General features: G+C 43.7%; 1 protein-coding gene across 4 annotated transcripts in view; it reads right to left on the reverse strand.

The window, feature by feature from the left end:
- Nucleotides 1-2,545: 2,545 nt before the first annotated feature.
- The window catches only part of LOC129187121 (zinc finger protein GLI2-like), a 45,630-nt gene continuing 32,971 nt past the window's right edge, over nucleotides 2,546-15,204 (reverse strand). Inside the window, exons 6-14 of one of the 4 annotated variants that reach the window (XM_054786008.1) lie at nucleotides 14,312-14,456; nucleotides 14,023-14,215; nucleotides 13,072-13,167; nucleotides 9,651-9,791; nucleotides 9,313-9,462; nucleotides 8,990-9,154; nucleotides 6,202-6,462; nucleotides 4,829-5,075; nucleotides 2,547-4,660 (exon numbers count right to left, since the gene is read on the reverse strand). In XM_054786008.1, coding sequence (XP_054641983.1) covers nucleotides 4,836-5,075; nucleotides 6,202-6,462; nucleotides 8,990-9,154; nucleotides 9,313-9,462; nucleotides 9,651-9,791; nucleotides 13,072-13,167; nucleotides 14,023-14,215; nucleotides 14,312-14,456 — 1,391 coding nt within the window. In that variant the 3' untranslated portion in view covers nucleotides 2,547-4,660; nucleotides 4,829-4,835. Of the gene's footprint in view, nucleotides 4,661-4,739; nucleotides 5,076-6,201; nucleotides 6,463-8,989; nucleotides 9,155-9,312; nucleotides 9,463-9,650; nucleotides 9,792-13,071; nucleotides 13,168-14,022; nucleotides 14,216-14,311; nucleotides 14,457-15,204 lie in introns of all 4 variants that reach the window. The other 3 variants (XR_008572356.1, XR_008572357.1, XR_008572358.1) reach the window with 3 other exon arrangements.

Consider the following 15,204-nt stretch of genomic DNA (forward strand, 5'->3'; position numbering starts at 1 on the left):
TGAGACCAAATACGAGGTGAAAGAAAAATGGTAAAAATACAGTATAGTAGTCTATCTGTACAGCGTGGGAGACAGTTAGATGTTGCGTTCAGAGATGGTCGAACAAAGTGGGACAGATTGCCACTCGCAACAAACAACATATACATGCAAAACGGGGATTTTGAACAATATTATTTTTGGAATAAAATAAAAACCCGTGTATCTAGATGCATACCAAATAATTTACCACAGAGAGATTTACGTCCCTACTAACCAATAGGGGTGTCACGAGATCTTGTGAGGTTAAAACAATAGATAATAAGAGATCCTTTAAGGCTAGGTCACAACCGGATGTACAGTTTGTTGGCCATGCGATTTGTGGCGTTCCCCAAATCTCAGGGTTGTTTTTTTTTGCTTGTGGAGAATGCAGTCGTGGTGACCATGAAGGAGTAAGATCACCGCTCACCCAACGTACAACCTGTAAGTTGAAAGTGCGTCCGTCAAACTTGCAGTGAAAGCACCGACCTTGCGTTCCATGCGGCCTCCTTATGAAGGTTGCAAGAACTATCCGCAAACTGTCCAACGACATAAGATCTGGACTGGGAACATGATTGGTGATCAAGCGCGTGACGTCACGTTCGGTAATATTCATTTATTTATTTATTTCAATTTATGAACATAAACGTTCAGTACCCATAATGTATAATATATTGGTGCTTCTTTTCCTTAATGATGCTTTTTAAAAGACAGCATGTAGATCGTCTTTATTCACCAGCCGTGACCTCATGCAGCACATGCGCGTATACACCACAGGCGTCTTAACTCATATCCGGTCACGTAAATAACAATATGCATTGCAACAGGAATCAAATATAAATATATATTTACATATATATTACAATTGAGACATAACAAACAGAGGAAAATCAAATATACATGGATAAATACAAATACAGACACGATAAACCATATAAAACAAAGCTGTAGGCACCCCTACAGTTTTATATACTCGCGTTTTCGTGCACTCTCACCGTACACACGATCGACTTACTGGACACGCATGGAGCATGTAAGAAATATCTGAACGTGCGTTGTCTGCACTATTTACATACAGTATATAGGGTGCACATGTGGCGGGCGACACACATACAGAGTCTGCAGACGTACAGAAAAATTCACATTTTGCCCAAACCTGACACCAGCGAAATGTACAAAATACACACGTTGGCCGTATGGACGACGCACAAAGATGTACGAAGTGCATAAGTTTGTTTTGCAACCTGAAAAAGACGTAAGTGCGTAAGCGTCACACACGCTCCGTCTGTGTGTTTTTTGCACGTAGCTCGACCGTAGGAGCCCGTACGATCGGTTCTGAGCTAGGCTTTAGAGAAAAGCTGTCTCGCCAGAACAGGTTATCCAGAAGCCAGATTGTGAACTGTGGCATGGCTACTGTGAACAATACAGTACACGTAGAATGAAAGTGGCAGTGTCCAAGGCAGAATTGGAACCGCTCATTAAGTGCTTTACGCACACTATAAACCATGTAATCCTACCTGCACTCGGTGTTCTCAGCGTCACTTGGTCGCGACGTGTGATTGTTTGTTTTCATTGGAGGTCAACAGCTGCTAATGGTACTAATGGGTGGGCTTGCGCTGTATGTGAACAAACGGTTGTGTCTTCCTGGGGCATGTGAACATTAAAATGTCCATCTGCAGTAGGGACATCAAATTCCTGGCTGTCAGCCTACGTCCCTACTACAATACATGCCCAGGGAGTTCAGTCACGCCATTGTTGACGTTGTTTACATACGTCCGCGCGCTGACGAGAATGCTGCGTATGACATCTTCCACTGCACGACGAATAAACTCCAAACACACCACGCTGAAGCTCTCATTTTGATCTCCGTGGACTTCAATCATGTGACACTTGACAAAACACTAGCTTCCTTTTGCCAGTATGTGGACTGTAACATCAGAGGCAACAGTACTATAGACCTAATGTGTGCAAACATCCATGTATACAGCGCTGCTCACCTACTGTACCTGCACTGGGAAAGGCAGACCACAACGTGGTCCTGCTCAAACCTCATATCACATCAAAAGTGAGGAAATTACCGATAAGCACACGCTCATTCATGCAGTGGTCCCCTGAGACTGAGCAGGCTCTGATAAACAGCTTCGAGACCACGGACTGGGATGCACTGCAGGGTTTCAATACAGTATTATCACTGTGGCTGTTTTTTTTTGTTATTTCTATTATTGACTTTATGGTTCATAGACATTTGCTGATGTGTCCTGTTGTATTGTTGTTGCAATTGTTGTTGTTACTGTTGTTGTCTCTCTCTTTATTGACCCCTCTCTTGTCCCCGCATTCCCCCTCTGCTTCCTTTTCTCTTCTTCTCTATCCCCTCATGCTCCGGCCCAGCCACGCCCAAATTTGCATAACAATAAACTTCAAATAAAGTAAAATAAAAACTACGTAACAGGAAAAGAGTATCGTACACTTTTCCCTGGTAGAGCAAATCCGTTTAGCATGCAAGAGCATCTAGATCAAGAATACTATTTGCTCCATTGGCTGGACAGGACAAGGGGGAAAAAACAAGATTTATTGACTGACCTATTACAAATGTTGCTTTTGTGCCAAATACGTCATGACCGGCTTTTCGTCGCAATTTTAGGCTAAAAGACTGATGGCGAAAATTCTGTATCTTAAATCATTCAAGAAATATACGATAACAAAAATAAAACACTTTTGATTTTGCTCCCATCAACTGACCTAATTTCTTCTCTCAAACATTGTTCACAAATCTGTCTAAATCTGTGTTAGTGAGCACTTCCCCTTTGCCAAGATAATCCATCACCTCACAGGTGTGAGAGATCAAGATGCTGATGCACACAGACTTGCATTAGGCTGGCCACAATAAAAGACTGTTGCGTTTACATTTTTGTTGAGTGTAGTAAGAATATTGTTATATTTGTTAAACAGAATTCTTAAATGGCTTTAAAATATCTTTAATGGCAAAAAATAAGCTTTTGGAAACAAACTGACACACTGCCAATGTAAGGAATTCATATTGTCACATATGGTAGTCACATGACAACTACTCCAAAACGTCTCGAAGGATGACACCACTACTGTTTGTTCATGTTGTATTTTTTAGAAATGTAAAAATGACATTTGCATATAAGCATGCTGTATCATCACTGCTACTTTTCATCTCATCATGGTCACACAAACGAAACACTCAGCATGATGAGGCTTGAGAGAAGGGAAGCTCAGGTGCATTTTGATGTCGTAAGTTGTGTGAATTTGCTCAAAGTACACGCCAGGCACTTAGTTAACAGACTTGACAGCACACCTGCGTGACAGATGAAATACTCGTTGTGGTTTACATGCTACCTAGAAATATGGCTTGTCAAGTAGAGTTCAAAAAGACAGCGGACTCTGTTTCATAACCGCCAGGCTTGCTTCATGGAGTGGCTGGTCGTCATCAGTCAGAACTCTTGGACGAGTTTTGGAGCAGACTCAGATTTCCCAGCATGACTGGAGTAGTCCTCAGCATCCAGCATGCTCTCAAAGTCTATCTGGGCTCCTCGTCTTGAGGATGGTCTCGATTGAGATTTGGATCTGGCCGCAAAGCATTGCTACAAAGCCTTGCAACTTCTTTGTCTGCATGACCTGGCAGACATGAAAGGTGGCTGCCTAGTGGCTTCGGTTCTGTTGGTGCTTGGTTTTGTTTCTGCAAAGGATTCTGAAGCCATCCATCATATCCTCACATCCAGTTTAACCTGCAAAGTTCACCCATGTGTCGAAACTTAGGATGCAACCTTGAACACACACCGACCTGCTGCATGGTGAATATGTGTTGTCGTGGTCGTCATATCGCTATGACGAGGACTGACTTGAATGCAGACTGATAGTTGATGGTGTTGTGCTGTCATCAGAACTTTGCTCCCATCTGAGCGTCCAACCCTTTGTCTTGACATGTTATGCACACCCTGCTTCTCATACCTGACATGAAAGGAGACACAATTGTGGTTCTGTTGCAGGTCAGTCAAATTCACACTGGGATCCATGATGACCATCCGTCTTTGAACATACAACTGCTGCGGAAGGTTGCCTAAGAACATGTTGATGGTTGTGTTGGACCATGGTGGGACCATGTCCTCAGGAGCATCAGGTCTGTGTCAGGCATGGGAGTGAGGCTGCCAAATATTCTCCACCATCAAGGCTATTGTCACGGTGCATTTGTGCAGGGTCAACAGACTCCAAAACCACCCATCGGATTGGCTCACCGGTCCGACAGGGAAAAGGTGTAGGAAATACACCTCCAGTGGCTCCAGCGTATTTTGCCCTGAGGCGGTAGCGCTGGGCTGGGGTCAGGTGGAGTACAACCCCAGTCTAACCGGCCTGACTGGAGCGCTGCGAGATGGGGTTGTAGGAGTCGACAGAGCTGAGGCTGCTTGGCTGGTACAGCCAAGGTCTGTGGTGAGGTCTGAGTGCCGCAGCAGGGGGAGGTGCCAGAGGAGCAGTGTCTAAGGGTGTCAAGTGAGCCCAAGGTGCTGGAAGTGCTGCCATGGGTTTGATCGACCTACAAGTAGACCTCTTGCTCCAGAGCCCAGATCAAAGCTGGAACCATAGACAGACACAGGACCACCACCCACACTTGGCTGGAGGAACACTGGAAAACAAGAACAACACCAAGAGAAGACATAAGCTGCTGGAGGAGTGGTATCTCCTCAAAATATTGCTCCACTCACTCCACTGCTGGTATGGGTGGCAGATTGGTGCTGTGGGCTGGAGATATTCGGTTGGCGGTCCACTGACTCAAGTCCCTAAAAGTCTTCACCTTTTCCTTATGCAGATGCTCCAGATGTTGGTAAGAGCTGAGCTGCTTCTGGATTCAGATACCAGCTGCTGAAACTCCTCCAATGGTATCCCAAAGACTCCACGAGGAGCACCACCGTGCTGAGGTCCCGCAGGCTTCCAGCACTTAACCCTGCCATTTCTACTCCACTGTCATTGTTGGTAGCACAGCCAAGTGGTGATGGTTCGCTGTTACATGATGGCCGACCTCCAGGACTGGGCTGATGCATCTACAAGCGAGTGAATGGAGATGGGAATGTCAACATTTGTCTTAGTAGCAAACACAGAGGAGGTCTGAGTGATTCGGGGTGGTGATGAGTCATTGTCAAGCTCAATGATAACGCTGTGCTCCATCACAGAGAGCAGTCAGTCTTTTATCCTTGCCCAGCTTAATTGTAAATAATGAGTGTTTTCTTTGGAAGGGGCTGAAGAGGTGGGGGTGTCTCACAGATTACAGCCTGTCTTAGTCTGTCTGTGAATAGGAAATGAGCAAGATGAAAGGAGGCTTGAGCCCAAGCCAGAGCAACGGGCCAATCATCATGAGAGGCGACCATGTTTTCTTGAGCAATGCTTCCATTCAACTTTAAGGCACCAGCCTCAGATTTGTTATGCAAAATTGTATTTTATGGACTTGAAAAAGCCCTCTGACACTTCACCTTAGCACGGAAGTGTTTGTTCTTGTTTGAGTTAAACATCATCAGCTTTGTTACCTTCGTCTATAGAGGCCAGCACCAGTATCCCTGTGAACCCTCGACTGCCTCACACACTTTAATATATTCAGTGCTAAAAAGCTGTCTTGATCACAGCTTGATGGTTGGGTATGTTCGCAGAGAGCAGCAAAACCAATTCCCAGTGTTTGAATATTAATCCTGCAGTGGCTTTTATCATGTTCAGATTTTGTGATGGCTCTCCACTGCATCTTTCAACTGCAGCCTGACATGCTGGCTGTCTTGGATATTGAGTGTTCTAATCCGACTAATGATTACATGTTCTTTCAATATTAATTAAGGGGAGGCAACAAAGAGGCTGTTCTCCCTTCAACAAATATTCAAAGCAGGCCAGAGCTGTGCTCGTGCAAAGTAAAATTGCACATGATGCAAAATATGGCAGGAAATGTGACAGCGTAGTCAGAGAGACGATGGTGTGAAATGGTATGGGCAAAGTCGAGCTCACCTTAACAAAGTCTGCCCGTGAGGAAAGAGACAAATGAAGAAGGGTTAGAATAAAGAACCAGTCAAAGACTTCTCATCCAAATGAACACAGACGATCAAACATGCAGAGTTTAGTCACGCTATCACTGAACTTCCTTCTAGGCCGTTCATGATCCATCTGTCTGAAAAATGATGAACATCTTACCACAGAATTTTCTGTTTTGATGGATTTGACATGCCGGCAGTCCTCCACACCTCCGGGGGAGCTGCTGTCTGCTATCTTATCATGAATTCTGTTAACAGTCTCATGGCTGCTGTCCCTGGGTGGCGGCCTGGGCGGCAGGTCGCTGCGCTGCTTCTTGGTGACATGGGCCTCTGGGCCATGGACAGTCTTCACGTGCTTTCTGAGCGAACTGGGGTCAGTGTAACGCTTGGTGCAGCCTGGGATCTTGCACACATATGGTTTCTGTCAAGCCAGTCAAAAGGGGTCTGGTTATCTTAGTTTAGCGACTACTTACAAAACAAATACCGCAAGGCATGCTGGGACCAGCATCACTGCTGTGCATGCTTTGCAGTATAAGTTACGTGTTTAGAGTTAATGTTATTGTTATTTATTATTCCCCATAGCAGTAGTAGTTGCCTTATATGTGTTTACTTGTCATTTGTGTGATAGGACCATGATGTAGTTAGTGTTCTGTTACACCCACTTACTTAAAGGAAATTGCACTCTTTTTGGAATTTTGCCCCTCATCCACAATGCTTATGTGGAACATGACCACACGTCTTTCCCTTTTCTGTGCGTTCTAAAGAGAGAAAAACAGCTAGCATGTGGGAGCTAACAATGCATGTAACAGACACACCTATTTCAACTATAAAGCTACAATAAAAAATACATCCAAAACATGGCAACAATGTTCTATAACATAACCGACCTGCACATAAACCAGGCGACATTGTTAGTGTAGCAGCTAACGAGAAGAACTATTTTTCTGGCGAAGTGACGCAGCGCCTCACACCACTACGAGGAGGTAACGGCCCACTCCAAAATCATGCGATAGGACACCAATCTGTACTGACTAGGAAACAGGAACAAGCATATGAACAACCAGCAACCAAATGATCTGTAAAGTGTTAGCCCACATTCCATGTATTTTTATACACGGCTAGATGGACTGTGTTGTGATATCATGTGCTATGTGCTCCATGTTATCACAATCAATATCATGGTGACTTACTAGATGGACAGTTGTCCGTCTGGTCCAGCTGGTCTGGCGCATCATTTCCAGTTTATTTTGGGTAGATGGAAAACAGTTTCCACCACTGCAGGGTTTGCAAGCGCTAACAATTCTTCATTCATCGTGATGAAATCACCTGGAGCAATGTCCTCCTCGCCATATACATGAAACCTTTCCATCGATGGTAACACTGTATGCTACGGAGCCCAGGAGGGGACATGGAGAAAAAAAAATTGTGATGGGTAAAAAAAAAAAAAAAAAACTTTTGCGAGAGCTCGCAAAACTTTTGCAAGCGAACGCAAAACTATTTTGGCAGTTCTTGCAAAACTGTTTTGTGTTCCCTCGCAAAGTGAGTGTTTTGTGGTCCTACACGTTACAGAAGTTATTTTATTAACAACCTAATGAAAATTACCCTAAATTATGTAAAAGTCCATTTTCACAAACTTGTTGCTTTGTATATATTTTTGTAGTTCTTAACATAATCAAGGTGTTTTTATTTATTTTTAATCTATCATACTTGTGTTTTTTTCCTCCATCTCTTACATCATATGCAAAAAATATGCAAACTAGCCAACGACGTCATCTATGGCCGTCCAGCCATTTGCTATTTGTCTTACCGAGGAGTTGTCAACATTGATGCCAACCGCCATAATACAGAAGAAGACATTTGTAGACGGTCCCTGCGCTCCGGCGTCGCTGCCCGCTTCGCATAGAGATCAACATAAGTCAGACTGCACAGAAGACGGCCACGGTTGGAAAGAGGTATGGTTGGCTGTGTTAGAGACATTCACTTGGGAGTTATTGATCCCGGAAGTTTGAATATGTGAATATGTGAATATGTGAATCTGTTCTGTTTCTGTCTTTTGCGTTATCTCGCAAAAGAGACTGCGGGCGCTAGAAAAAGTTCGTCCCTGTTTTGTTTTTTTTACCAATGTTTTTTTTTTTTTTTCTCCATGTCCCTTCCGGGGCTCCGTAGTATGCCACTCAGTGCAGCAGAAACACTCCATTTCTGTCGCCATGGCTTGGGAAGATCCACATTTACATCACCAAGTCATGCCGGTGTCCTGACTCTGTTGCTCCCCTTCAGGACTGATGCATCACTTTCTCTTCTCGCGGGCTCAGCTTCTACAACTTGTAGCTCATCCTTCGTATATATCCAAGCTCAAAAAGATAAGGTTCTGGATCCTTATTTGTCCGAAAGTAGTCGGCGGCGGCCATCACAAAGTCTGCCATGATTAGTTGCAAACAGACACGCTTAACACGCTGCTGTTGTTGATGGAAGTAGCGCTACATGTGACATCAATGCGACCAGGAAAGAAGTTGCGGTAATGTTTAAAATGGTCAAAATACGGCAAAATACTGTAAGTATCACGTGTTATCATGAATGTACCTGTTATTGCATGGTCGCAGCATTTATATAAAAGTGATAAAACGTTATTGGAGGATTTTTTTAGAGGGCTTTATAGTTGAAATAGGTGTGTCCCATTATGTGCATTGTTAGCTCCATCATGCTAACTGTTTTTCTCTCTTTAGAAGGCACATAAAAGGGAAAGACATGTGTGGTCATGTTTCACAAAAGGATTGTGGATGATGCGCAAAATTCCAAAAAAACGGCCAAGTGCCTCTGAACTCACCCAGGCTTCATGAGCCACACTTACACTAATCACAAAATATGGCTGTGAGTTTGAGAGCCCTGGTTTAACCTCTTAATGTAATTAAATGGAAGAGGAAATGTCAATCCATGTCAGATGATTTTACCTCATTTGAGTGTGTGCGGTTCTGGTGTTTGGCTCGGTCCGAGGCGTTGGAAAAAGCCTTGTTGCACCCGTCGTGCTCGCACACGTAGGGCTTCTCCCCAGTGTGAGAGCGCAGATGGGTTTTGAGATTCTCCAGACGGGAGTAAGCTTTGGAGCAGCCCTCAAACTGCCGTGATAGATGAGACACAACAAGTGTCGGGTCAGCACTGCACTCATGAAAAAAAAAGTGTGGAAGTAGTCGGTGTTTAAAGAGCACGAGGGGCTATCCTCCGGGGGGGAATCCGCCGAGGCCCCCACGGGGGAAGCAGGCTATCTGTTACCCACCGTGCACTTGTGTGGTTTCTCTCCTGTGTGCCGGCGCATGTGAACCACCAACATATACTGAGCCTTGAAGGGCTTCTGGTCCCGAGAACACTCATCCCAGCGGCACACAAATTCCTTCTTCTCCCCGTGGATGTGGTCGTTATTGATGTGCTGTGGGACAGAAATGATTGTTTAAAGGTGCGACTCATACCAGTAGAAATCTATCGACCATGTCAGGAGTAAATGAAAAATGACGGAAGGTGAGAAGCCACAACTCTTCCTCTAACCCCCTCTGCCATAACAAAGTTTTCTGCAAATCTCTGAGCTCACCGACATCACAACGTCACCTCAGCCCTTACGTGTACAAGCTGGTCTTGCGTGTCGTACTCAGTGCTGCAGCCCTCCCAGTGGCAGTTGGTCTCGTACACAAAGTCAGGCTCTGCTGTGCACTTGTCATGGTCCACATGGCTCTTTGGCTCTGACGCGCCCCCTTGATGTTTCTGTGGAAATACACTAATTTTGTTCAATTTTGACAATGCACTAAATGACAGCACACTTTAAACATGCACTTTAAACATGCACAAGCATGTTAGCAAAGCTGACATCCTATGTGTTGGTTGGAAGTAATTTAAACAAAGTGATGTGAAAGAAATCGTTGACCTGGAAGTGACGTGGTGAAAAGAGGTGGACATTACGTGCTGTGAGATAAATATTGTTTTCTTTGTGGTTTCTTTCATTTTCCTGGGTGCGGTCGGTCGATTTGTAAGCCTGTGACAACAACCGAGTGTGAGATTTTAGGATATTGCCAGTAGCGGACTTGCTAGCTGAATTAGCCAAGTTAGCCAAGTAGCTGCTAACCCAAAGCTACGCTCACATTGCAGGGTATGATGCCCAAAAAAAAATGCGACACATACGCAAAAGCACAATGTTACACGCATTGACTGGCTGCAATGTGTGCTCGCCATGTGTGGCAATTTCAAGGATTTTGTGCAATGGGAGTCAGTATTTTTTTTAACCAAATGATTCCGGGTAGGAGATTAAGAAGAAAGAGGGCAAGAGTTTTGGCTATGGCAATTTGTGGAGGACTTTCTAGCAAGTCTCCTCCGAGGAGCGTGTGGGCGGCGACATGGCGTTGGGACATTGCCATGAGTTGTTTCACTGACACTTTTTAAAAATAATTTTCAGATGACAAGAGGAACTTTTGCCTACATCAGTGAGTACCTTTTATCCAAGTCTTGCACGGCAAACCACGCCTTTAGGTGACGCATTGGCCGGATATACAGTATGCGACCTGACCGTTCAGACTGCAGTAGATCGGATATCAGATTTATATCGACATACAAGCAAGGCCTGAGTTATATTTGGAAAAACTGGAATTGTCACATATGAGTACAAAAAATCGGAATTGACCTGCAGTGTGAACGTAACCTTAAGCGACATAGAAGTGGTACGTTTTTTCATGGACGTTGGGGAGACTTCAGCGGAGTGAAGGAGTTTCATTGGACGCAGAGCAGATTCTACGTAGTAGGAGTTGTCTTGGTTCTGATGTGGTTTGGAATTCAGTTTTCTGATGAGCTTCAGTGTACGCCAACAAACTTAAAGGAAAACTGCACTTTTTAATAAAATGTAGCCATCATCTACAATCCTTTTATGACACATGAACACATAGGTCTTTCTCTTTTCTTTGAGTTCTGAAGATAGAGAAACAGCTAAAAAGAGGCAGCTAAGAATGCACGTAATGGGACGTACCTATTGGCCTAGAAAACCTTCTGAAAAAACGCATCAACGCTCCATTCACAAAATGTGACCTGCATATTAAACAAGCTACAATAGCATTGTCATTGTTGTGTTGTAACACCGAAGAACTATATTTCTGGCGTAGTGACACCTCGCCACACCACACCGGCTAGCTACTAGCTTCACAACACCCTCTTTCACAGCGCCTCGCTCGTAATGCCTCAGGCCACTACCGAAAGGTAAAGCTACATGTTGGAGCTGCTGGGTTGTTATTTTTGAGTTCGGAAAAGTTAACGCTATTTGTAGGCGTTCGTTTCTCTGTTGCTATGTGAAATTAATGCGCCAAGGAGGGAGGAAGTTCCGGTAATGCCAAAATACGGTAAATACTGTAAGTATTACATATTATCACATCAAACAGATTTAATTACAGTGGAATCTTAGTTTTCGAAGGCCCCATGTTTTTGTAGGGTTTGGGTTTGGACAAAAAATGTTGCCAAAAATATGTCTGTACATGTTAACATACGGCCAAATATTACACCTGACAAACTAGTCCACGGAATCAAGTGCCCAAACAAAGAATCCCACGCTTTGGTGACTCAGTCATGTTGTGTTATTTGTAACTGTTTGTAATATTTCTTTTTTACAAAGCACACCTGTAGGCATGCCCGCAACTCCCACAGATCAGTCACCCCTCTATGACTTCATCACTGGTTGACTCTGTAGTTCTTTGGTAACTAACACAGTTACACCACAAGTCCCTGCTTTTTAAAATTGAGTACGGCTGCCCAATAAACCACTATCGGGCCAAAGAACGTTGCCAGGACTTGTGAGATACACTGTTGAATTGAAGAAAGAAGTCGGAGCAAAACACAAAGTTGTCGTCCATCTTTGCCAACAAGAGGCTTCAGTAAAATTAAAAGTGACATTAAATGGTCAAGTATGTATTTCATTTGTCATTTATAGATATTTCACATCGTTTTCTTCATGTGAAACTAGAATTAATCTCGATAAAATGTGTTTTGTGTTCGTATTTTTGGGTGACTTTAATTGATTAATTGGATTTACATGATTTCTTCTGGGAACAATTGAGTCTGTTTTCATACGATTCAGACTCTTCAATAACAAAAAGAGAGGCACCCCTGTATTTTCTTTAGACCAGTGTTTGTCAAATAGTGGGGCGTGGTGAACTGTCAGGGGGGCGAGAGGCATGTATGAATTTGTCGTACTCAGCATACAGTTTTTGTTGAATATGCTTGTATGTTTCACTGCGCTCCATTTTATTGCATTTCGCTGGTTTCAGTTTCGAGTTCAGTACAGATGAATAAATAGACAACAGTTTCTCAATAGTATTTCAAATTGGGGGGTGCGCGAAAACATTTCTGTCCCTCAGTGGGGGCATGACAGAAAATAATTGAGAACCACTGACCTAAACGGTTTGGCGTTGAGATGTATCGTTCACCATTTTGAACTGCATGAATAGAGATATGGAAGGCTTTATACGTGATACATGAAACAATGAGCGTGTGACCTGAACCGAAACTACCTTAAATACAAGACAACAAACAAAAATGTACAATAACTTCTTTTTGCAAAAATCTGAAATTAAATTTATCGAAAAACTTTGTCAAAATGAGGAGACAACGTGTACACACGTGTATGAGAACGTGCTGACTGCAGCATGTTTGTGTCTGGCCCAAGCGCACTATCTTCATCAATTGTGGTGGCCCCAAGACGCCTGTGCACGCCGCCGTGCTCATGCATCACGCACAAAGCTGCCTCGCCGTCCACAAGCAAGCGAGAATTTGTCACGGAACCGGGAAAAAAAAAATCCTCACATGACAGCAAAGCTGCTGGCCAATATTTCATGAAAATGAAGTGCACTGGCACAGTTTACGCTGGCCCGGGAGAGTGGGGGGGAGGGGCGGGTGTTGGAGGGTGAGGTAATGGAGGGTGGGGGCAACGCTAAGCTCTTCTGCTGAGGAGTTTTTCTTCACCGCGATGTGTTTCACAAGCAGGTCACAGGAGGGACCGATATGTGCGTACCGTTGAACTCGCCGCTTGGGATTCCGTCTTAACCTTTGACCTCTTGGTGATGACAGGGTCAACTGTGCAGCTGATGGCTGCCTCGCTGCAGGGGTTCTGAAAAGAACAACAATTTCAGGCTGATTAAGTCGACATCCCTCGTATTGGCTGACTCATGTCGACATAAGCAGTTGTTGACATATCGGAAATTAGCCGTTGCTTGCACATGTACTTGTGACTTGCGAGATACACAAGGAGAATGGGTAGTAACGAAGGATTCTTGAACACACAGCTCGTTGTTTTCCTCCATTTGTGTGTCAATATGTGTGTCAGTGTTGCCAGGTCTCGTGAGATAAACAAGCGACTAGCTCTCTGAAAACAAGCCTAAACAACAGGGAATTCTGCAATTTGCAAGCGACTATACAAAAAGCAAGCCCAAAGTCGCACTTGGCAACACTGATGTGTGTGCATGGGAGTCTATATTATGTCTTATATGTCTTATAGTCTCTTATTTTGTCTACTATATTGGGTAATACGAGTGTAAAGGTGACTATACGAGAGGTATTGTGTAGGGGCTCTAATAATGTTAACAATGTTAAATAATAATTTTAGAATATATTTAGAAGGCTGTAAACAGGTTTTCTATACTCTAACTACAAAAATCTTTCATTTACAAATAAGAAATCCTACTTTGCGGATATTCACTTGTCACAGTCGGGTCTGGAGCCGATTAACCGCAATAAACGAGGGACGACTGTAATGACAACTCTGCTTTTGCATGTGTGATAATGATGAAGATAACAACACTCAAGCACATGTCGACATAAACAGACCCATTTTTTCAAAGAAACTCTAAAATATTATGTTTGACAACAGGGGCGCTGTTTAGAATAACACAGTGGACCACGGCTTGATGAGTTGCTCGACTGAAACGGGCTCCATTGTATTGAAATGTTGCTTTTCTGTGTTTACTTTGGCTATCAGGTCACTGGTGTGAGCGGTGCTGGACAGCGACGAAAGACCAAGGCCTGACTGGCGACCAGGGAAGATGGCTGGTGGCTGGATGAGAGGTGGAGTGTGGCTGAAAGCACCGATGCCTCGCTGCTGGGAGAGGAGCTGCTGGTAGGCAACAGTGTTGATGGGATGGGGGAAGGCGAAGGACGGGCTACAGAAGGAAAGATACCAGGGCCACATGCTAGGTCTCAGTCAATCCAATCCAAAAACACATGAACACGTTTTGTTTTCAGATGAGCCACAGTACCTAAGACCTCCGACGGAGCTGTTGATGTACGGCACTAGTGAGCTCGGTGAGGTGCGGATCATCGTCTGGAAGTCCACACTGGTGTCGGACAAAGGCGATAAGGACAGCGCCCTCTTTCTGCTCAATCTGGGAGTCAACCGTGGCACTGTGTACACAGATAAGCCTTGAAATCCCCTCTGAATGTCCTCTTTGCTCCTGTATTTTTTAAAGCAGGGGTAGGGAACCTCTGGCTCGGGAGCCAGATGTGGCTCTTTTGATGACTGCATCTGGCTCTCAAAACATTTCTTAAAATGATAAAATGTATTTATTAAAAAAAAATTTTGTACTTACATTGTATTGTAAAGTAAAACATTACATAAATCAGTGTTAAAACTAACATTCAAAATCTAAAACATTCTCATGTATTTTAATCCATGCATCCATTTTCTACCGCAATGCGGGTGGCCAGAGCCAATGCCAGCTGTCCTTCCGATATTTTTCCGGGTCAGACACCAAAAACTTGATTATTACTGGTTAATGCGGTAGCCTACCCGCGTTATTGAGAGGTCAAAAAGTAAAGTTCCATTCTTTAATCAAATAGCTCACTAATTCTGCAGAGCTTTTGACAAAGAAGATGGCAAAAAGAAAGAAAGATACAGAGTACAGCGCAAAACCATGCACCAGAAGTTGCATTAATGGTAATTATATCTTTATTATTGATTAGCTTCAGTTTAACAACATTATTAAAAAGAATAAATTCAGAGACTTATATTCTAAAATTGTTGGTCTTGCTTTAAAATGCATGCTTTTATTTATATTCAATGTTTAAAATATCACATGGCTCTCATGGAAATACATTTAAAAATGTGTCTTTCATGGCTCTCTTACCTAAAGAAGTTCCCGACCTCTGTTTT

Source organism: Dunckerocampus dactyliophorus, chromosome 1, assembly GCF_027744805.1.
Source record: "Dunckerocampus dactyliophorus isolate RoL2022-P2 chromosome 1, RoL_Ddac_1.1, whole genome shotgun sequence".
NCBI lineage: Eukaryota > Metazoa > Chordata > Actinopteri > Syngnathiformes > Syngnathidae > Dunckerocampus > Dunckerocampus dactyliophorus.